At 42.9% G+C, this 22,349-nt stretch overlaps 1 protein-coding gene across 1 annotated transcript in view; it reads left to right on the plus strand.

Annotated features, from left to right (window-relative positions):
- Positions 1-9,301: 9,301 nt before the first annotated feature.
- Positions 9,302-22,349, plus strand: part of TMA16 (translation machinery associated 16 homolog) — a 53,028-nt gene continuing 39,980 nt past the window's right edge. Inside the window, exons 1-2 of the mRNA XM_084626292.1 lie at positions 9,302-9,577; positions 14,794-14,906. Coding sequence (XP_084482418.1) covers positions 9,575-9,577; positions 14,794-14,906 — 116 coding nt within the window. The 5' untranslated portion in view covers positions 9,302-9,574. The remainder of the gene's footprint in view (positions 9,578-14,793; positions 14,907-22,349) is intronic.

The raw sequence follows: 22,349 nt of genomic DNA on the forward strand, positions 1-22,349 counted from the left end.
TTCTGTTAATCCAAAATGAAATGTTTTGCTTTCAGATATTTTAACTTTAAAAAAAATTTATTTAGGCAAATTTCAAAGCAGAATATCATTTTGAAAGGAAAAATTGAAATATTTTGTTTCTAAATGGTCAAAATAAAACATTTTAACTTTTTTTTAAAAATTTTGAGGGGCTGAAACTGTGTACTGAATTTGACACTAAACAGCAGATTTTTTTAAGAATAAAATATTTGTTCAAAAATTTTACCCAGCTCAGAACACTTTAATGCATGGAGATTTTTGAATAACTTCCTTCTCCCATGCAATTTTGTGAGGAAAGGGATGTCATTGCTAACTATATAGAAAGGGAAATTAAAACCCATATACATTTAAAAAACCCTTGAATGTAGGGACTCGGATTGGAGCTTTTAGCAACTACTACAATGCAAATGAATAAATAACTGATTTGATACAGTTAAAAGAAACCTCATCTTTCAGCCTTGTAGATTTCTGATACATGGAAATGTTGTGAAGTTACACATAATCATATTACAAACTAAGATGCTTCCATTTGCTCTCCATAACCTTAAGAATGGCAAATGTTCAGCTGTGACATATTATCCAATAATACTCAGGACCTTGATCTTATGTAGATTAGATAGTATGGTAATCACACAATGTACTGAAACATTGCTAGGTTTGAGAGCCCACTAATCTATTCAAAGAGAGAAAATATTGTAATGTATTATCAATGACCCTATCCTGAGTGTCTTTGGCAAGTGCCCTTGAGATAGGGAAATTATGAATTTATGTCTATTGAAGGTGATATCTTAGGAAGAAATGTCAGGTTTTGAAAGCTACATGCTGCAAAGTGGATTTTTATCCCATACTTGATCTTGTAAAGGAACAGGAAATATTCTAAAGTGGCTCATACACTTTCAGTCAATAAATGGTCCTTAGATATGAAAACAAGATGTGAAACAATTACAAAGCGATAAAGGTTATAGAACTCGACACAAAGGGTCTCTCCACTCAGTTCAGTAGAGATGTAGAACAGTTTGATCAGCTAGTTTCTGCAGTAAAATATATGTTCCTTCTCCCCAATAACTAGTAGCTCTTTCACATTCTTTCTAACTAGACATTTATATGTCCCTCATCACCATAGTGTATAAGTGCTTAGTATTTCATGTTAATGATAGTGACAGATATGAACATACATCTGTGGGCCTATTTCTATCTAGATGTATTTGTAGTCATTTATACCTAAGTATACCTTATACAGTGCATATGAAATGCAACAATTCTGCTCTGGTAGTATTTCACACCCACACTGCACAGGTGTAAATAACTGCATAAGGAGGTAGGCAGTGGGGGAAAAAAAATCAGGGCTCTTCCAGGACGTTTTAAAAAATTTAAATTCAACTCCAACAGTAAAAGAAACAGCCTAAACTCATATTTATCTCCCAAGTCTATCCTTCTCCCACATAGAGTAGAACAGATGTACTTTTTTCTGAATCACAAAATAATTGCAATTTTAGATTCAATTCAGCTGGCATGCAGTCATATAATTAATGACATTGTTTTTACATTGCATTACTATTAAATCCAAATTCTCTTACCCATTATAATTTGTAATTATTGCTTATATAGTACATGATGTCTTAGCTCTCTAATGCTGGGCTAGTCTATCAACCCACACAGGACAGATTTTGACACATACCAGATGTGACTGACACTATTTCGAGTGTTAGTTTCATTTCTGCGAGCGCACTTCAGAATGATTACATACTATGTTAATTTTTAAGTGAGTTATACAAATATTCCAATGGCTATAAAAATTGCAAGTAAACCTTAACTTGATAAGGGTCTCAGGTGAGTAAATAAATCAGAACATTATAAAAATAAAATTTGGTTCTGTCAACATGTGGTCTTGTCTCAGGTACCCTTTTGTGGCCTCAGGCCACCCTGTGAACAGTCCTTCACCTCACTTTCCCCTTTCCTCAAATTATCTCCAAATGAGGATTTTACAAGTGCAACAACTGCTCTCCTTTGGGTCTGGTTTATTCACTTAAACTAAAATGTAACACAAAGGCCTTCCCCACAGCCTAAGGCTCTGCAAAGGCCCAAACTCCCTTGGTGTCTCATGTCCCCTCCTGCCTTGGCTTAGGCTAATCCCAGCCCTTCCTAGCAACTCCCCCTGGTTTTAGAGTCTTCCCTGTCGCGCCTGCTCAGCTCCCTGAATACAGCTTGCTGTTCCTTTGTAGGGGACCAGCTGCCCTCTTCAGTAATCAAGGTTGGCTGGGCCCAGGCCTCTGGACCACAAAGGAGCAAGCAACCCTGTTACAGTTCTATACAAATTTTGTGTATGGCTCAGATCTGAGTATCAGTTAGATAGTGGAGTTTAAAAACAAACAAACAAAACACACCCTACAATCAGCATGAACAACTGTTCAAGATGGAAGGTTTCATATTTACGGAGATTATTTGCACTACAAACTAAGAAACTACCACATGCTGCATCTCAACCACTGCCGTAACACCTCAGTTACAATATACTTTTTAATCCATCTGTGAAACTAGTGTCTTTCCCTTAGCACCTGTAAGATATGTGCTGTGCACAATTTTCTATTTTAGTTCAGTAGCTGACAAGATAATTAACTCACTATTTTGATCCTCAATACATGATAGCACTTGAATAGCCTTTAGAGAACATTTCAAACTACTAGATTATTCTACTGTTTCAGTGACAAAACTTTTGTTACATTAGAGTTCTTTTGAGTGATTTGGTTAAAAAAAATCCCTTCCCTATTATATTGTACTGCAGCTTTTACAAGTGTTCTGAGTTCAAGAGGGGAATCTGTGCAATTTCATCTCTGGGAGCCCTTTGGCATTCGTTGCAGACCTAAAGTCCAACTGAGAATGATCAATGGCAGTTTTGGGTGTACAAGGAATTGGGACTTCAGTGGATCAGTAACTATCTTCATCTAACATCAATGTGGCCTAAGATGCATGTTATTAAAACAAGAGGATAAGCAACCCTGTGTAAATTATCCAAAAAATATAGATGAAGGAGCAAAAGTGATAACATAATGGTACCCTGACTCATTTTAGTTCTATTTCCATTCTATTCAAACTTCCCTGAGCCTTAATCACAAGACCATCCTTCCTCCAGTATTTACTGCAAAAATCTCTGTTTAGTTAGTTTTAGAACAGCCTAAAAGACTGCACCTCCCATCATTGTAGCAGTCTTCTTCTGGAAGAGCAGAAATTATGTTGTGTTAGGTTTTAGTCTCTGATGCATGACAATGATGTGCATTTCTTGTGAAAAGTAGCTTTTCTATAAGCAATGTGTGGGATGGGTAAAGTGCTGAAAGGCAAGAGAGGCCTCTTATGACTAAGGAAATTCCCAAAGTGTGCTAAATGACTCAGTGACTGAGGGGGTTCACCGGTCTACCTTTGCAGAATAAAGTATGGGCGGTGGAAGAACAGGGAAAATAGGAAGGAAGGATTGTGAGTTTGTTATCTCTTGCATAGTGGATGTGGATAGAAAGTTGCCTCCTTTCTTCATAGTTATCCACTCTCTTCTTTTCTCCCCATCCTGACAGAGAGGCTTATGTTCCCTTTGGGTTCATCCACACTGTACAAATAACATATTGGGTTACAGTTGTCTCTTCATATGGTTAAAGCATAGTACTGTGTTACAGCATGGGAGGCATCCAGCTGTATAACTGTGGTGATGCTTCCTTGGGGTACCCAGGGTTGTGAAGCACCGCACTACCCTTAATGTGAGGCCTTGTCTGTGGCTGGCTCTGAGTCAGCTCCCCATCCGCACTGGCAACACAAGCACTCCTCTCTATACCTCACAGATCCTGCTGTCACTCTGCTGGTTAACAACAGGCACAGTTCAGTCCTCAGAGTATCTCCCTGGACCAGCCTCTGCTCCACTGGATATTCACCATATCCACCGATTCACTGCTTCCAAAGAAACAGTATACGCCAGTTTACCAGTTCCACCTCAGATTACTGCTATGCTTAACTCACAGCACTTAGATTTGCTTATGGTGAAATCACATTTTTTAAACAAAGTATAAAGATTCAACTGGTAACAAGTAGCAGTATTGGAAACAAATGGTTACATATAAAATAAAATAATAAACACTCCATTCTAGAGCCTAGACTTCATTAACAAGATACTCTCATATCTAATCCTCACTTGAAATCCTTGCAGCACTTTACAGCAAGGCAGGCTGTGACTCTTCTTTCATGAGACGTGCACTCTGTCAATTTGACTCCTAGGTGCAGGAGTCAGTGTGTCTCTTTGCATTCCAAGATATATCAGACAAATCCTTTGTCCTGATTCATAAACAACCCCCTTCTGACAACAAAAATTACTACATGACCCCAGGAGAAGGGGCCAAAGCCTGAACCCACCTAAGCCCTGCAGCCCTGGGTGTGGCGGGGAAGCCAAAGCCTGATCCACACCTCCCACAGCTGGGGAGCCAAACCTGAAGCCCAAAGGCTTCAGCCCCAGGCAGGGGGCCTATAGCCGGAGCCCCACCACTCAGAGCTGCCCTCAGGCTTTAGCTTTGACCCTAGGCAGTGGGGCTCAGGCTTCGATTGATTATCATACACATTGTAAGGAGAGTGGTCACTTTAGATATCATACACATTGTAAGGAGAGTGGTCACTTTAGATAAGCTATTACCAGCAGGAGAGCGGGTTTGTGTGTGTGTGTGGGGGGGGGGGTGGTGAGAAAACCTGGATTTGTGCTGGAAATGGCCCAACTTGATTATCATACACATTGTAAGGAGAGTGATCACTTTAGATAAGCTATTGCCAGCAGGAGAGTGGGGTGTGGGGAGGTATTTTTTCATGCTTTGTGTGTATAAAAGATCTTCTACACTTTCCACAGTATGCATCCGATGAAGTGAGCTGTAGCTCACGAAAGCTTATGCTCAAATAAATTGGTTAGTCTCTAAGGTGCCACAAGTACTCCTTTTCTTTTTACAAAATGGTATTGTGTTTAACTATGTTGGGAGACAATTCTGTGGTAACTGGATTTCCTAAACTGCTTGTCTGTAGTGTAAATGGCCCCATGTAGCTGGTCATTAAATGTTAATTGAGAGAAGACTTAATTCCTCGATACGTTAAAAATAATAATTTGAAAAATTAACATAAGAATTAAATGTTCAGAATATTTTGTATTAATATGAATGCAAAATTTGTTTAATAAGAAGCAAGTTATTAATACAGTCATTTCTGCCTTTCTTCAGAATAACCACATTTAGTTGTCATTGAAATAAATGCACCTTGCCAAGTTGAAGTCCAAAGGTGACTCAAAGCTTTTCTGCAGTTTCTGGAAACAATGTGTATAAGGAGGAAAATTAATCCCTTTCCATACTTATTCTGTTTTCTTTAAAAAAAAATAAATACAAAAATATTATGATAATACACTTTTATCTTTCTCCTACATCTTTATACATTTCCTTTGTCTCAGACAGAAAACAGACTTTGCAGGTTGTGTCTGGGAGAAGTTACTTGTAACTAGATAGTATTTCTATTTTATTTCTAATATAATTGTCATATTGGCTACATTATATTATTAGCCTTGTTTGGTGTTTGATCCTCATTGCCACACAGGTGAAAGTAAGAATTTCCAGTGAAATTCTTACATCCAGTAAAATCCTAATAATTCAGAATATATATAAATAATTTAGGATATATATAAATAATTTGTGGAAGCATCTTTCCAATATAACCTCATTCTTTCTCATGTATCATAAATGGGAAATAAGTGCAAATAAAAAGACTACATTCCTCAGTATAGTCATTACATATTGAAGTCACATACTACCCCATATTCTGTATTATTTCAAATCCACATACTGTTGTAGGTTCTATGGGCCATACCTTTCAGCTCTTATGCAAAAAAGTAGTAGTCGTCCTCATGCCCGCATAGTTCCACTGATTTCAACTGGGCTACCAGTGTGATTAAGGACTTTTCTCATAAGGGTTGCAAGACCAGGTATTCAGATGTCCTGAGTTGGTCTTGGAAGGTAGATGTTTATGAGAGTAAAGGGGAGAAAAAATAACACAAAATAGGAAAAGAATGGCTGAGTAGGGCATATAGGTAGATAATAGATGTTCACAATAGGAGACAAGGGAGCCAGATCCCCAGCTAATGTAATAAACTATCAGAGCTCCATTGACTTAAATGGTAGTATGCTAGTTTACCCCAGCTGAGGAGGTGGCCCAAGAATCTTTTTTTAAAGTGAACTCTTTTAGTAATTGAAAGAACAGTATCTTTAGGACATTTATTCTACGGAGAATGCTCTTAATATTCTCACTCTATATCAGACACTGAACTAGCTCAAGATATTTTACTATAATTTCCTTGAGAGAAGTTGTGTAAGCAGATATGTCACACAAACACTGAAGCTATAATATCTTCGTTAGATAAATGCCGCCATGACAGACTAAATGAATGGTGTCTTGGCATAATGTTGCCAAAGTAATCTATCAGGATGCAGTTGCCAAGCTAATCTATCAGGATGCTCTTCTGACATACCTGACGAATGTTATAGTAGTACTCATAGATGCCGGAACTAAGGGTGCTGGGGGTGCTGCTGCATCCCTGGCTTGAAGTGGTTTCTGTCATATATAGGGATTTACGATTCAATGGCTCTCAGCACCCCCACTATAAAAATTGCTCCAGCACCCCTGGTAGTACTTAGTTTGAAAATGCTATTTAAATGCTATATGTTTGAAGCACTTTACACAGATGGGTATTATTATCATCCCCATATCACAAATGGGTAAACTAAGGCTGTAAGAAATTAAATATTTTAAAACTTTTACTTCTGGACTCTATCCACTGGTTGGTGGAGAGAGCCAGTCATGGTTGTTGGCATTTATGTTTTGTGATAGGACCTATAACCCAGTGAGCTATTTTGGGACTTAGAAGCGGCATTATAGTAGTCCCTCAATCCCAAACATTCAGAAAGAATAGTCACCTCATTAAATGACCTGGGGCCAGGTGTGAGAAGAGGCTGAAATCTGGCTGACCTGACTGCCTGCATGCGGGTCCGGGACACTGAACTGTGTTGCTGTGTGGAAGCACTATTCCTGGAGGAATTCTGTGCCACTACACATGTTGAGAATTTATGTCCCCTGCAGATTTCTTTGCTTCCCTGCAGAAAAAATGACTTTCTGACAGGGAAGTAAAGGGAAGTCACAAGAGCAGTCATGCATTCCTCCCCAGCAATATGTTTTAGGTGCTTAGGGCAGACGCAGAGAGGTAAATTATTGTGAGGCAGAGGGTGGGACTGGGGAAAACCTGGTTGGTGGCTCCTACCCTGTGCTGGGCTCAGCTGCTCGTTCCAGCTGGGTTAGGGAGACAGGACTTCCTCTTCCCCTGCACTGCATCCAGGGCTGGGTCAGACCCACCCCCAGATTTCTCCCTCAGCCGCAGGAAGCTCTGCGAACTCCCCTCCCTCAACTTCCTGCACCCATTGCTCCTCGGCTGCAGGGGGTAAAGATTCCTGTATAGGGAAATGCTCCCCCATCCGCCTAAGCTCCATGGATCCAGACCCCCTCTTACCCAGACCCTCCTGCAGAGCCTCAGAACCCTCCTGCACCCCAATGAGCCCCACTCCCCCTGCACCTGGACCACCCCAATGAGCCACCCACACCAGGATCTGCACCCCACCAAGCCTCAACCAGCTGCACCTGGATCCCCATCCCACAGAGCCCTACTCCCCCACATCTTTATTCCCTGCTGAGCCCCACCCCACCCAGACCCCCCTGCCAAGCTCTATCCCCCACAGACCCCCCTGCTGAGCCACAACCACCTTCATCTGGACTCCCCTGCATAGAATCATAGAATGTCAGGGTTGGAAGGGACCTCAGGAGGTCATCCAGTCCAACCCCCTGCTCAAAGCAGGACCAATCCCCAAATAAATCATCCCAGCCAGTCCAATTACCGTTGTATCCAGATCATCCCAACAAGCCCGTGCACCCAGATCCTCCATTGAGTCACCTGCACCCAGATTGCCCCACACAAAACCCACAACCTACACCTGGATCCCCACACACTAAGCCCCTCCACACTTGCATCCTGCTTTGCTGAGGCTGCCTGCCCGCACCTGGCACAGAGGGGCAGCGCCCTGGGGTGTTTCTGGGGCAGGCCTGGTCAGGGTTGGGTTCAGCCTCACCATTGAGTCCTTGTGGGGGGGGGGGGGGGCTGCACAGTGATCACTCATCTCTGTGCAGCCAGTTGTTAAGGAAAAGTTAGCACATGTGACTCCATTTTGGTTTGGGGCCCACCATTGTCTAAAAGCAAGCACATCATGCACCAGAAGGAGTGTTCCATAGATACTGCATTCCTGTGAAAATCCTCCTCCTTGTCTCCAGCCTGCCTTGACTCCCGGTATCTGTTCTTTGTCTGTCCCTAACTCCCTATCTCCTGGCCTTTGACGTGAGGCCTCCCATCCTGATAATAAAAGTTACTGATGCATTGCTTTAGGACCATGCTGTGTAATTAACATACTAGTTTAGCACGAGGGATAGGTGGTAGGTAAGAAAAGGGTTTTTTTTATTGGCTAAGGTTTCCGATGCACGAGGGCAACATTCTTTGCTAAGAGATATATAACCTTTGTATAATCTGTATTCGGGGTCCCCTCCTGGCTAGCAGGGGGGCACCACGCTCGAGTGTAATAAACCTGGTGTTTTTGGGAACTCTGCAGTTGTGGACTTTGTTTATGTGCCTCAGCCTAGATTCGAACTGTGCATGACCTATCAGGTATAATTCGCAGCAGTTGTGTGCGTGTCCTACCAGATGTAATTCACAGCAGTTGTGTGCGTATCCTATCAGGTATAATTCGCAGCAGTTGTGGGTGTGTCCTATCAGGTATAATTCGTAACATAGTGGCCTATGCACCCCAATGCGATGCTGGAGCCTCCACATTTATTTGATAAATAAAATTTTGCAGAATTTTAAAATATTGTGCACAGAATTTTTATTTTTTTAGTGCAGAAGTAAAGCACTGAGAACTGCTGACTTCCTCGGTCTGTTTGCTAGTGTTAAGGACACATTTGCTTTCGGCCATTATTACTGTATTATCAACTGCTGCTCCTGATGGGGGATCAGTCAAGTGGCAACAGTTTCCCACAACGTCCTTAATAAATCTTGGTTTCCTTTTGAGATTTTTTTCGAGGAAAACGGTGCTCTGCGGGCCGGAGCTGGCCCACACCCGCGCACGGGGTTGTGACTTGCTTTTTCCTCCAGCCCTGTTCTGGGTAGCGCGCGGCTGGGGGTGAGCCGGAAGGGCGGGCCCCTCCCCCGCTGGGGCGACGCGCCCGGGACGCCCAGGCCGCACCCCTGGGGACGCTGGCGAGGACCAGGACGCGGCGCCGGGCCAGCGACGGGATCACCGAGAGCGGGCGGAACGGGACGCTCGGGAGCGAGGCACCGAGCCGGGCTCTTTTCCCGGCGGACCAGACGCCCAGTTCCGGCTTTTGCAGAGGTGCCCCCCTCCCCCGCGCCACGCACGCGTGCGTCGCCGTTGCCTGCCTGCGCCGCTCGCTCGGCGGACGCGCCATGGTGAGTGCGGGGGTGTCGCCTGTTGCGCTGCCGGGCCCCAGCTCAGCGGGGGGGGCGCGCAGAGCGGCCGGGGTGAGCAGCGGGGTCTGTGCGAGGCACCAGCACCCGCGCCGGGGCGACGCCAGGGTCCGTGGCGCTCGGCCCCTGCGGGGGAACCAGCACGTGCGGAGCCACGTGCACAAACATCGAAGCCCAACACGTCCGCGCTCGCCGCAGAACCGCGGTGCCTCGCCGCCTGTCCGGGGAGCGAGCGAGGAGCTTCCCCGGGGGCAGGTGCCTTCCCCAGCGCCCGCGTCACGCCCCAGCGCCTGCCTACCTCTAACGCGGGCTCAAGCCCGTGCTGGAGGCAGGGAGGAGCCGTGGGGCTGCTGGCAGGTTACATTGGAGCGGGGGCGTTGGGGTGTCTGGAAGGGTCGTTCGTTGCCTCTGTGTGTCAGGGTCCTCCACCTGGTGCCCTGCACCAATCTACTTTCCCTTACGGTTACTCTGCGCTTTGAAGTCAGTCAAGCCTGGGAACTCCGCAAAGAATTCACTGAAGGGATCCCGCCGCTCCCCTGCGGCCAGACAGTCCTTCATTACCCGCTGTTCGCTCCACCTGCCCTACCCGGCACACCCACTCTTAACCTTCCCCGCTGCAATTTGAAAATATATATACAAACAAAGACCAAAATAACAAGTAATCAGGAGATCCTAACATGCTGCCCTTGCTACGCCTCTTTTCAATCGATTCATTTCCAGCATATTAAAATACCAAAATATAGACTTGTTTAGCTCAATATGAAGACTATATAGATGAGATTTTTTTCAAAATCAGGTGGGGGTGTTGGACATATAATCCCTACTGATTTCTAATAGAAATTAAATATCCAAGTTGCTTAGATAGCGTTGGGAGTCTGTTGCTACACCATATTATTAAAAGTACAAACTTGCAAAGTTTGTGTTTAATATACAAAGCTGTGCAATGCATACATTTCGTAATAGATAATTTATTTCAGCTGTATTCATAAAAATATTGTTTTACCTCAACATACTACAGGATAAGAGAACTAATAAATCTATAGCATAACTTGGTATACCCTGGGACTATATTCTTTTCAAAATCTTTACTCCTTTAATAACAATTAGAAATACTGTTGCATATATATTTTTATTACAAAAAAAGGAGTAAGGTTTAGGTGTAAGTCTTACTTTCTATTCTGCTGAGTTTTTCTACATGCCTAATGTAAGCAGTCCAAATGGTTTAAGTCATAGAATCATAGGATTGGAAGGGACCTTGAGAGGTCATCTAGTCCAGTCCCCTACACTCAAGGCAGGACAAAGTATTATCTTGACCATTCCTGAGAGGTGTTTGTCCAACCTGCCCTTAAAAATCCCCAATAATGGAGATTCCACAACCTCCCTAGGCAATATATTCCAGTGCTTAACCACCCTGATAGGAAGTTTTTCCTAATGTCCAACTTAAACCTCCCTTGCTGCAATTTAAACCCATTGCTTCTTTAAGCCCTATCCTCAGAGGTTAAGAAAAACAATTTTTCTTCCTTCTCCTTGTAACAATCTTTTACATACTTTAAAACTGTTATCATCTCCCTTCTCAATCTTCTATTTTCCAGACTAAACAAACCCTATTTTTTCAGTCTTCCCTCATAGGTCATGTTTTCTAGGTCTTTAATAATTTTTGTCATTCTTCTCTGGACTCTCTCCAGTTTGTTCACATCTTTCCTAAAATGTGGCGTCCAGAACTGGACACAATACTCAGGCTGAGTCCTAATCAGCGGGGAGTCGAGTGGAAGAATTGCTTCTTGCCTTGCTTATAACACTCCTTTAATATATCCCAGAATGATGTTCGCTTTTTTTTGCAACAGTGTTAGCTTGTGGTCCACTCTGACCCCCAGATACTTTTTCACAGTACTCTTTCCTAGGCAGCCATTTCCCATTTTGTATGTGTACAACTGGTTGTTCCTTAAATGGAGTACTTTGCATTTGTCCTTATTGAATTTCATCCTATTGACTTCAGACCATTTCTCCAGTTTGTTCAGATCATTTTGAATTTTAATCCTATCCTCCAAAGCACTTGCAACCCCTCCCAGCTTGGTATTGTCTTCACCCTTTGTAAGTGTAGTCTGTATGTCATTATCTAAACCACTGATGAAGGTATAGAGCAGAACTGGACCCAGAACTGATCCCTACGGGACCCCACTCGTTACGCCCTTACAGCGTGACTGTGAACCACTGATAACTACACTCTGGGAATGGATTTCCAATCAGTTTTGCACCCACCTTATAGTAACTCCATCTAGGTTGCATTTCCCTAGTTTGTTTGTGAGAAGTTCCTGTGAGACAGTATCAAAAGCTTTACTAAAGTCAAGATAATAATCTATTTTGTTTATATGCTTATGGGGAATTCCTCTAAAATAGGTATTTTAGCTTTCAAGGCCAAATATTCAAAATAGCCTTATAGCCCGCCCCCAGAGTTGTACCTGCAGTTTGGCATGTGCAAATTCAGCAGGTGTATTTGATTTTCCTACTGTAAGTGTGGGGACTAGGGAAACTAGTGTAATAAAATTATACATTGTCATATTTAATGGTGTCCACTGACATACATTCCAATTTGCAAACTTTTCTTTCTCCACTTAAAAAAAAATTTAGTAATTCTTGATTCTAGCCGTGAATAAAATCTGCTGTTGTACAGCAGAGCGTACTTTAAAAACTCTTCCATTAATTGCAGGTTCTTTAACCAGGCCATTTTTTAAGCTGTTCTATCATCAGAAAAGGCAATTTAAAACATGTTGCAGAAGTTGGAATAGGATCAGTGTTCTGTAAATGCTCAGGTAGTAAATTGGTTCTTTCCTTTTCTACGTTAAATCAACAGGACAGAAAATCATTCTGTTATAGAGACTATAAACAAACAAAAGTTAAATGAACATAACAAACAGGATTGCAGCTAGAGGTCTTCTCTATCTGTAGAAGACGCATACCAAACAGGGAGAATGAAAAACTAACAAGTGGTAGTAAATATGTTAACTGCTTCTGAATCAGTCCATTTCAAGGAGTATCTGCAGGGAGTTGTCTGGATGAATTAGTTAAGATAAATAGATATGAAAGCGTTTGGTGAAAGTTTTTAATTTGTACTTTCTGCATTGTTGATCAAGGTACAGCAACTGAAACGTATCTGTTTTTCTGGACACTTTTGGCTCAAGTTTTGAGCAAGTAGTCTGCTTGTATGTGTATTGCTGTTTCACAGTTGTATTTCAGTGTGTTTCTGAACTGGATGGGCAAATGAGTCTAGGATTGTTAGCAATGACTTGACGAGAGCAATTATCTATGTTTTTCTAGACTTCCCACCACTATTCTGTTTAGAAACTGCAATCCTAAACTGAAAAATTTCTGTTCCAGTCTTGTGGGTAGAAGGCTGTGCCAAATTGCATCACATTTTTGTGATGTGGACTAGAATAAGGCCATCAAACTGCAATTCCATTTCAAAGCCAGAAAAACTTTTTGTTTCAGATTTTGAAAATAGATATTAAAAATGAGTTCAGCACCATGGGTTCTGGTCATCTCTTGGTTTTAAACATTTAATTTCTCCTATGTTTTATCTTCTTGGCCCTTACGCAGCAGGGTGACTTAGGACAGAAGCATGCAAGTGTGTAGTTGATCACCTGATGCTAATGTCACTTGTGTGGTAGCAGAGGGTGTTGAAGCCCTCAAGCTAGATTTGGAATGCATATACAGCAGTTCATTAGTACAGATTCTGCCTGATCCACGTTGTGATGCCCCCAACAATGGAAACTACAGAGCTTCCTATTTATGTTTGTTTTTCTGTGATGTTACAAAACAAGTTCATGTTGCAGTATGTTTTTAAGTGCCCTGTATATATGTAATCAAATAGAATACAATATAACTTGCTCTTTGGCCAGGAGTAAGTTATTATGGCACAGTGGTGTGCGTAAGATTCAAGAGGAAAATTCCTTGCCGCTTATGGCATGATTTAAAAAAAAAACAAAACAAAAAAAGCTGCCTTGTTTATGTTGCTGTTGCTTCCAGTTTGGCATGAAATTGGGCTGAAGTCACATGAGCAACAATAGTTGGCTATTAATACCTTCTTTAAATTAGTGGAGCTTCAGGGTGTGTTCTCAAGAAGTGCTAGAGGAAGCAGTGTATGCAAATTTAAATCATCACAGTAATAAACTTGTGAACACTAGTGCAGGATCACTACTTTATGACCAAGCTTACTCTTGTTTTCTTTCTTCCCTATATATTCCTCAATATCACAGTCCTTAGTAGTCTTTCCATTAATTTTTTGGGGCAACCTTCAAACTTCATAACAAAAAAACCAACAACAAAAAATTGAGAACTGAGAAATGGAGTGGTGTGGGGATGAGGCTTGCGATGTATTCCTTTTCAAAAAGAGCCCCTTCCTGTTACCCGAATGTTTGTTTAAGATGTTTTTCTTTAGAACATATACAAATGCACTTGAGTCACTGACACTGCAGAAAGCTATAACTTTATCTCTATTTGTAAAAGTCCTTTAGTACAGAAGTGACCAAGATGGAGCATTGTATTTTGACAGGTTTCAGAGTAACAGCCGTGTTAGTCTGTATTCGCAAAAAGAAAAAAAAAATGACATGTAGTCTCTGTGGGTGGCAGCTGCAATCTGGTTCCTTCTGTGCAAGTTAAATGGGTTCCTGATAAGGGTTGAAATGGAGCCGTCAGTTGGGCAAAGTTTAAATTAGGGTATACTGGAAATTGCATCCTTGTTAGGAGAGGTAATTTAAAGTTTCCTCACCACTGAGCTCTGTAAGAAGGAAGGTATTTTCTGTTTGTAGAAGAGTAGCAGCCTGTAACAAATTTTATCTTTTTTTAGTTCAGAGTTGATGTGTGTTATAACTGCATGCTTGCTTCAGCCATCAGTTTGTATGCCTGATTTTCATATTGCATGTGCTGTGTTGGAATCTGAACTCGGGAGTCTGCATTTTATTATTCTCAGTAACACAAGGAGTAACAAGAATATAACTTATACAAGCCCACCTAAACCCACTGTATGAATTTTGGACCTTCTGAGGTGTCAATGCATGCTCTTTCAAAGAGAGTCACTCAAGATAAGGTGCTGCTGGCTTCCCTTTGAGCAGTCTTTTACTCTGGTTGCAGTAGCTTATGAGACACTTTGTGAAGGAAACTGAAAAGTGTCTCATTTTATTCCTTGTTGTGTTTCATTTCAGCCAAAAGTACCAAAGGGCAGAGGAGGAGGGCAAGAGAAAAAAGTCATCCATCCTTACAGCAGAAAGGCTGCTCAGCTTACGAGAGAAGCACACAAACAGGAAAAAAAGGAAAAGTGAGTTAATTTTTACTGATGTTATTCAATGTGGGGGAAAGGGAGACTAATTCTGTGTTTTTTAAAAGTATTATTTTGTGTCTGAATTTCAGGAAAGTGGGGAACACGAAATTTGAAACCTTTTTTGGTAAGTGGTTAAAACTAGGAGTAATTAATAAGATGAATTTAAAACAAAGATAATTAGGCTGAATATTAGGCATTATTTCCTAATAGTGAGACTGTTAGTGTGTAGAATAACATTGCTTGGAAGCTGATAGAAGCTTCAGCACAGGAATAATGTAAAATTAAATTAGACAACCTGATTTATTAGAAAGTCAAGGTACCGAATCATAGGAATGTAGGATTGGAGGGGACCTGAAGAGATCATCTAGTCAATGCCCTTGCACAGAGACAGGATTAAGTAAACAGGATTAACTAAAATGTAAGATCATTGCATAAAACTTGAACGTAATGCCAAATTCTGCCAGATTATTTTCAGAACTTTTACTTACACTATCAATCTATTTACCAAAGTACTTTTTAAAATGAGTCTGATTAACACGTGACTGGTAATTGACATGGAGCTTTTCACCTGGTTTGAATCTACTACAAGTTGACATTGACAATAAGTTTGGTTCAGATTCTGTTTCTTACTACAAGTGTCCAGATGACAGAAAACGCCAAGATAGCTGGCATATTTTGTAGCCTTGCAAAAGGAGGGAAAGACTGAATGAGAATAGAGCCTGAATAATTCATCTCTAGAGGTGGTCCCTGCATCTTTTATCCTGCTGTTTTATGAGATCTTCCCCCACCCCCCTTCTGTGGGGCTAGCCAAGGGCACTGTGGTGAGAGGGATAGAGTTTGCCTAGTGCAGGCAGGGTAGAACATTTGGTGAAGAATTCTGATTGTCCCTACTGCTGAAACTCCTTTGTGCCATGGTAATCTGATCTCCTGGCATAACAGCCTCTCTCTTCTGGGAACAAATCTTTTCCTCAAGCTGGGAACTTTTTTTTAGGGTTGCTTCGTGCTTTGGAGGTCTGCTTGTTGGCATTTTAAATGCCAATATATATTCTTAGAACAGCTCTGGGAGATTCTCTGCTACTGCACATTTTATCTATTAAATGTATGATTAGAGATGACCAGGACAGTTAATCTGGCTTTTCACGAACTACTATATTTAAATGTTATTAGGGTTATGAGACAATAGTAACCAACCAGGAAAATTAAACTTCAATGTAAAAAAGAGTGGACTCACCGCTGCAGCGCCTTCTGGCAGCTCTCTCCCCATCTGGCACCCCAACAGCCACACTAGTCCTCCAGTGGTCCACGTCTTCCCATGACTCTGCCCTTCAGGCAGGTCACACTTTAACTCCATCTCTTCCAGGATATTAGAGTCCAAAAGACAAATGAATATTACAAACTCAAATCCAGGGTAATCTGAGAAGTTCCAATGCAATGGAATGGGTTACCTAGGGAAGTGGTGGAATCTCCATCCTTAGAGGCTTTTAAGGCCCGGTTTGACAGAGCCTTGGCTGGGATGATTTAGTTGGTGTTGGTCCTGCTTTGAGCAGGGGATTTGACTAGATCACCTCCTGAGGTCTCTTCCAACCACTGTTCCCTCTAAGCTGTGCACGTGTGTGCATAAACCCCTTGCAAATGGAAAAACACCGCACGCACAAAAATTTGCACAGAAGAAATTTTTTGCGCACACAGCCTGTCAAAAATTTGCACAGAAGAAATTTTTTGCGCACACGGCCTGTCAAAAATTAGAGCGAACATTGCTTCTAACCCTAATATTCTATGATTCTGTGATTCTAAGTCTTTGACAGAGTCACACCCCACCCTGCCCAGGATTTCTCTTCATGCAACCAGTCCTTTTAATTAGTCTTTCTGGGCTGGTTGTCCCATCTGCTTGGAGGTTCATCCATGCAGTAAGCCCTCTCAGACTCTTGCTTGAAACAAGGCTTCCCTTACCAAGAGGAGTAGAGCGCTGCTCTCTTTCCTTGTCAACCCCAAACTGAGCTGGGCCACCTCCTTTTAATTCCCCTCCTCTCTCCTGACATCTGCTACAGGTATAGAGGTGCAGGGCCAATTGGGACTACAGACCCTCATCAATCCCCTCCTTGCCAGCATGGGGCCTGTCTGCCCCATCACAGGCTGTAAGTGATGGTAATAAATAGAGTAACAATAACCAGAATATGACTACATACTACCCTTGGGTTTAATTTGGTTTTGTTTCCAGAGTATGTGCTTTAAGTGTTACGGAAACCACGCTTCTTGTGGAACCACGCGCAGAAGTAGGGTTTTATGGCTGAGTTAAGGATATTTGTGGAATTCTGACTATGAATTTCCTTTCTTTCCAATATTTGTGTTTAAGAACTATGGTGTTCTAACCATGATTTGAATTAATGGTATATGTGTAGGTTAGGGTTTTTTAAAAACTAATTTAGGAGCAAGACAATTGAAATAAATAATTGTAAAATATTTGAAAACTAGTATTCTATTGTGCAGGTTTAAGTGAAACTCCCACTTCAATAAAATGCCACTCTTTAAAAAATAGCTTATTGCGGTTTATTTAACTGAGTCTCCTGAATTTGTGCTGCTGTCTTCTGCCTGTGCTTCCTTATTGTGTCTGCTTCTTCCTTTCTTGCTCATGTCAGCCAGCTCTCCTCAGCCTAGTACTTCTCGTTTTCCCCCTGTAGCAGTGAGTGCCATAAGCCCGCATATGGTATGGGCTAGTCTAGACTAGAAGCACTACCGCAGCACAGCTGCAGTGCGTCTGGTGAGGGCGCTCTATGCTGTTGGGAGAGAGCTCTCCTGTCAGTATAATCACTGCACCTGCACAAGCAGCGGTAGCTATGTCAGCGGGAGAAGCTCTCCCACCGACATTGCACTATCCACACTGGCACTTAGGTCAGTGTAACTTGCATTGCTCGGAGGGTGGGGTGTGCGTGTGGCTTAGTCACACCCTTCTGACTGACAGAAGTTATGCTGACATAAGTGGTAGTGTGTACAAGCTCTGTGTAGAGAGAACAGATGTGAAATGAGAAGTGGCTGAAATCCTAGAGACTGGAACTCATGGATCTTCATAGCTGTCTTAGCATTTTTAAATAGATAAAATATATGTTCCACGCTTTTAAAAAATTGTCAGGTATCTTCGTTCTAGGGCTTAATTAATGTTTATGTAAAACCAAAGGCCCAACTAATAATATCGGTTTGGAAATGGAAATCTTCAAATAGAGGTGCCGGTGCAGTGTATATAGATGCAACTAAAATTATACTTGTCTCTTATGCCTGCCAACCAAGGATTTCACTGTACTTTGCAAACATCAATTAAGTATGCAGTGGAGAAAGTAACAAATACTAGAAAAGTAAAAATGCTGTAGAATGACCGCGAGTGAACTGTAAGTAATGCACAAGACTGCCACTGCCATCAGTATCAGATTGAGACTGCATTATGATCTTAGACCTACTTTGCCCAGTCTGAGGCTTGTCTACAGAGGAAAATTATCCTGGTATAAATTAAGGTGTGAATTTAAACTGATACGATTATAGCAGTATAATCTGGTATAGACACTCTGATTTGGTATGTGTGCTCCTTCTTTCAGTTTAGCTATTGTTGTTTGGGAACAGGTTTAAACTAAACCAAGAAAAGACACTTTTATATTGGGAGTAAATAGGGAGGGTTGTATAGTATTACCAGTAAACCTTTGTCCTGTCAACAAAGCCTTAGGCACCTGTTAAAGGTTACATGAGCATATCTGTGCTGCACCTGATATAGGAAACCCTGCCACATGTGTCAGAATGCAGGAGACAAACCAGCAATTTATCTGCCTGACACCTTTCGTATTGCAATAATGAGAGGTCATTGTAGCCCTCCAAGCACAGGAATACCTTCTACAGCTAGCAGAGGAAGATGTAGCAATAGACTGACCTAATTAGACTATAATATAATTCAACAAACCAGACAACAGTACTTGCCGACGCTTGTTCCCAAGGCAACAAACACTGGTAAGTATTATCTGGCTGATGTGCTGAAGTGACTACAGTGCACAAAAATGTCTTAGAGAAGTTTTATGAAGTGCTTCTGTCTCCTGACACTATGCAGTTTGGGAGAATCTGCACTCACTAAAGTGTCTTTGAGCCTCTCTGTATTATAGTGCAGGCAGAATGCCTTTGAATCCCAATTCTGTAGTGATGGACCCTTCTATTGTGAGTGGGTCCTCCAGGCAGTGAGACCTGGAACCAGAATAATGCTAGAAGTCAGTGGTTCTCAACCTCTACAGATCACTGTACCCTTTTCAGGAGTCTGATTTGTCAGATCTGGAGCACCCACAGAATTGGCACCTATGACATGCACCCTCTTCTCTCCCCTATGTTTTATTAAAAATAACATGCCTCTGGTATGTACTGCCAAAAATACTTTTCTTACTCTCTATATAGACCTTTAGGGTCTTGGGCAGCTTTGCAGTTCTACTGAATAATTCTAAAGCTATTTTAGCTTGATAGCGACTATTCATGTCACTGTTGCCAGGGAATTATTGCATTTGTCTGCACTGTAGAGCAGGGGTGGCCAAATTGTGGCTCATGAGCCACAGGCGGTTCTCAACCTATTTACCATTGCGGGCTGCATATGCAGCTCTCTGTGTGTTACACGGGCCACGTCCACACACTATCTACCAAAAAAGGCTTAGTATTTAGCAATACGATTCAGCCCGATATAATACCTTTCATTTCAACACTGGCAAATGTCTACCAAGAGTATTTTAAATGAGCAAAATAAGTGAAAACATTAACTCTTAAAATTAATTAATTTGGGTGTCATGGCATGGTGTATTGCCACCCTAGATTCTAAACTGCTGCTGGCGGCACGGCTGGGCTGAGCACCTGGAGCCTGCCTGCAAAGCTCAGGAGCCCTGCCTGGTGTGGAGTGCCCCCCAAGACAGGGACTGCTCCTCATGCACCCAGACCCTCCATCCAGGGACTGCCCCCCACCCCTCCCAGCCAGAGAATGCTCCTCTATCACCCAATCCCCTGAGACTATCCCCCCCCAGCATCAAGACCCTCCCCCTCAATACTGGGCTGGGACACGTGCCTGCGATGCAGAGACAGGGTGCCCTGTCCAGGGCAGAACTGACGCCCTTCTTCCCCAGGGACTGCCACCTCCGGAATCCAGTCCCCCACCCAGGAATGGCCCCCATGCACTCATTCCCCCACCTAGGGACTACTTCCCAGCAACTGCCTTCAGCACCCAGTCCCCCAGCACTCAACCCTTTCATCTCCGGACTGTACCTTGGTCTCTATCCCCCATTCAGGGACTGCCACCAGTCCTCCCCACATAGTCTGTCCCCTATGCATTGGCTGCAACCCAGCCCTCTGCACTCTCTCCCCAGTCCCCTGAACTGCCTTCCCTGTGGCCCTAGGTCAGTGGTTTTCAAACTGCGGGTTGTGACCCAGCACTGGGTCGTGGCGGCTCTGGTCAGCACCGCTGACCGGGCCATGAAAAGTCCTGTCGATGGTGCTGGCCAGCTAAGGCAGGCTAGTCCCTACCTGTTCTGACACTGCACTGTGCCCTGAAGCAGCCAGCATCAGGTCTGGCTCCTAGGCGGGGGGTGGTGGTGGTGACCGACTGAGGCTCCTCATGCTGCCTCTGCCCCAAGCACCGGCTCTGCACTCCCATTGGCCGGGAACTGGCCAACAGGAGCTGGGGGTGGTGGTGCCTGCAGTCGAGAGCCGTGCAGAGCTGCTTGCACACCTCTGCCTAGGAGCTGGACCTGCTGCTGGCTGCTTCCAGGGCGCAGCTCGGTCTGCGGTGCCAGGACAGGCAGGAAGCCTGCTTTAGCACCCCCGCTGACTAGGAGCCACTTGAGGTAAGCCCCTGCCCCAATCCCCTGCCTCAGTGCTGAGCCCCCCCAAATCCCAAGCCCCTTCCTGCACCCCATAGCCTCATCCCTCACCCCAGCCCAGAGCTTCGCAAACGTAGTTGGGTATGGGTGGGGTATGGGTTGGGGGGGAACAGCAGCTGTTTAACAGCCTGAAACAGGAAGCGAAGGAAAATTTATCCACTCAACTGTAGTTTTTAAGGTAGGATCAAAGAACCCAGCTTAACCTTTGGAGCCAGGGATGGAATTTATAGGAGAGAAAAAACCTCTTGACATGGAATCTGAGACATAAACATGGAACTTGCAGAGTAGAACCAAAGTTTAGTCTCAATTTTCAGAGTAGAATCTCAGTTTCATCTCTTCGCCATCCACCATATGCTGTCTGTCTTTTTGTTCTGAGTTTGTACAGCGCTTAGCACAATTGGGTCCTGGTCCATGTCTAGGGCTCATAGGTATGACAATAGTACAAATTAATAATAATATTGGGTAATACCCATATTGCAAACAAAAAAAAGCCATCACCTTTACCGCTGCTTTTCAGTCTCCCCCCTTGCAGGGTCCCAAAGCCCAGGCTGGAACCCGAGCCCGAATGTCTACACTGCAGTTAAACAACCACAGATAGCCCAAGCCCTGTGAACCTAAGTCAGCTGACACATGCAGCTGCAGGTGTTTAACAGCAGTGTAGACATACCTTAAGACACGAGGAGGGGACTGTTGGAGTGGCTAACTTGTGTGCATTTTTATCAGACTGCAGCCTGTTGTGATGGGCAACTGTTTCTCATTCCCACAAGCTCTCACTTGTGAAGTTCCTCATGGCTCAATCCTGCATTCAGAATGGTGGACCAGTTTGAGAAAGCTGCTAGTTTTGTGGATAAAAGCTCCTTTGTTGTCACTGCAACAACTTCCACAAGCCCTAATGTTCACTGGAAGAATTCCTTGTGTTAAGCTATTGACTTGAACATGCTACTTTAATTTCTAGGAGTCCCCTCATCCCTCCCCTGTTAGTGATTTCACAAAATGAAAGTGATATCCTTCCAGGAGTTTAATATTTTCTCATTTGGGATCTACATGGCTTTAACCTCTACCCACTCCAATCTCCTCTTGCAGAGTACAGTGCCAATCATGTAAATAACGTGTTCTATGCTAACTTTTTTCATGAAAATCTGTTAATGTGAAGAGTTTCTATGAATGCACACACATAAATAATGCCTGTGTGCATTCAAGCACTCACCTGCCCACCCCTGAAAAAAAGAAACAACAAAAATTTTTAGTGGTTTTTGGATAGTAACCTACTACCAACTAACATGTACCTCATATGCAGCATTTACAGGCAGGGTGAAACTATATAGCTTACACTTTTAGTTAGGCTGCTTGTCTGTCTGACGTCCCAATTTTCTCCATGGCAACACTTTGTAGACATGCACTATTGTCTGTATGTGTTATCATGTAAGGTATGGCAAACACTGAAGATGACTAAATAAAAATGCAAAGCTTCTGTTATAACTAATATGTAAAATAATGGGCTGACTTGTATTATTAAAAATATTTGAAGCACACAATTTTGTTTTGTAAAAACTGTATC

This window comes from Lepidochelys olivacea, assembly GCF_965140295.1.
Source record: "Lepidochelys olivacea isolate rLepOli2 genome assembly, chromosome: 4".
NCBI classification, from domain to species: Eukaryota; Metazoa; Chordata; order Testudines; family Cheloniidae; genus Lepidochelys; species Lepidochelys olivacea.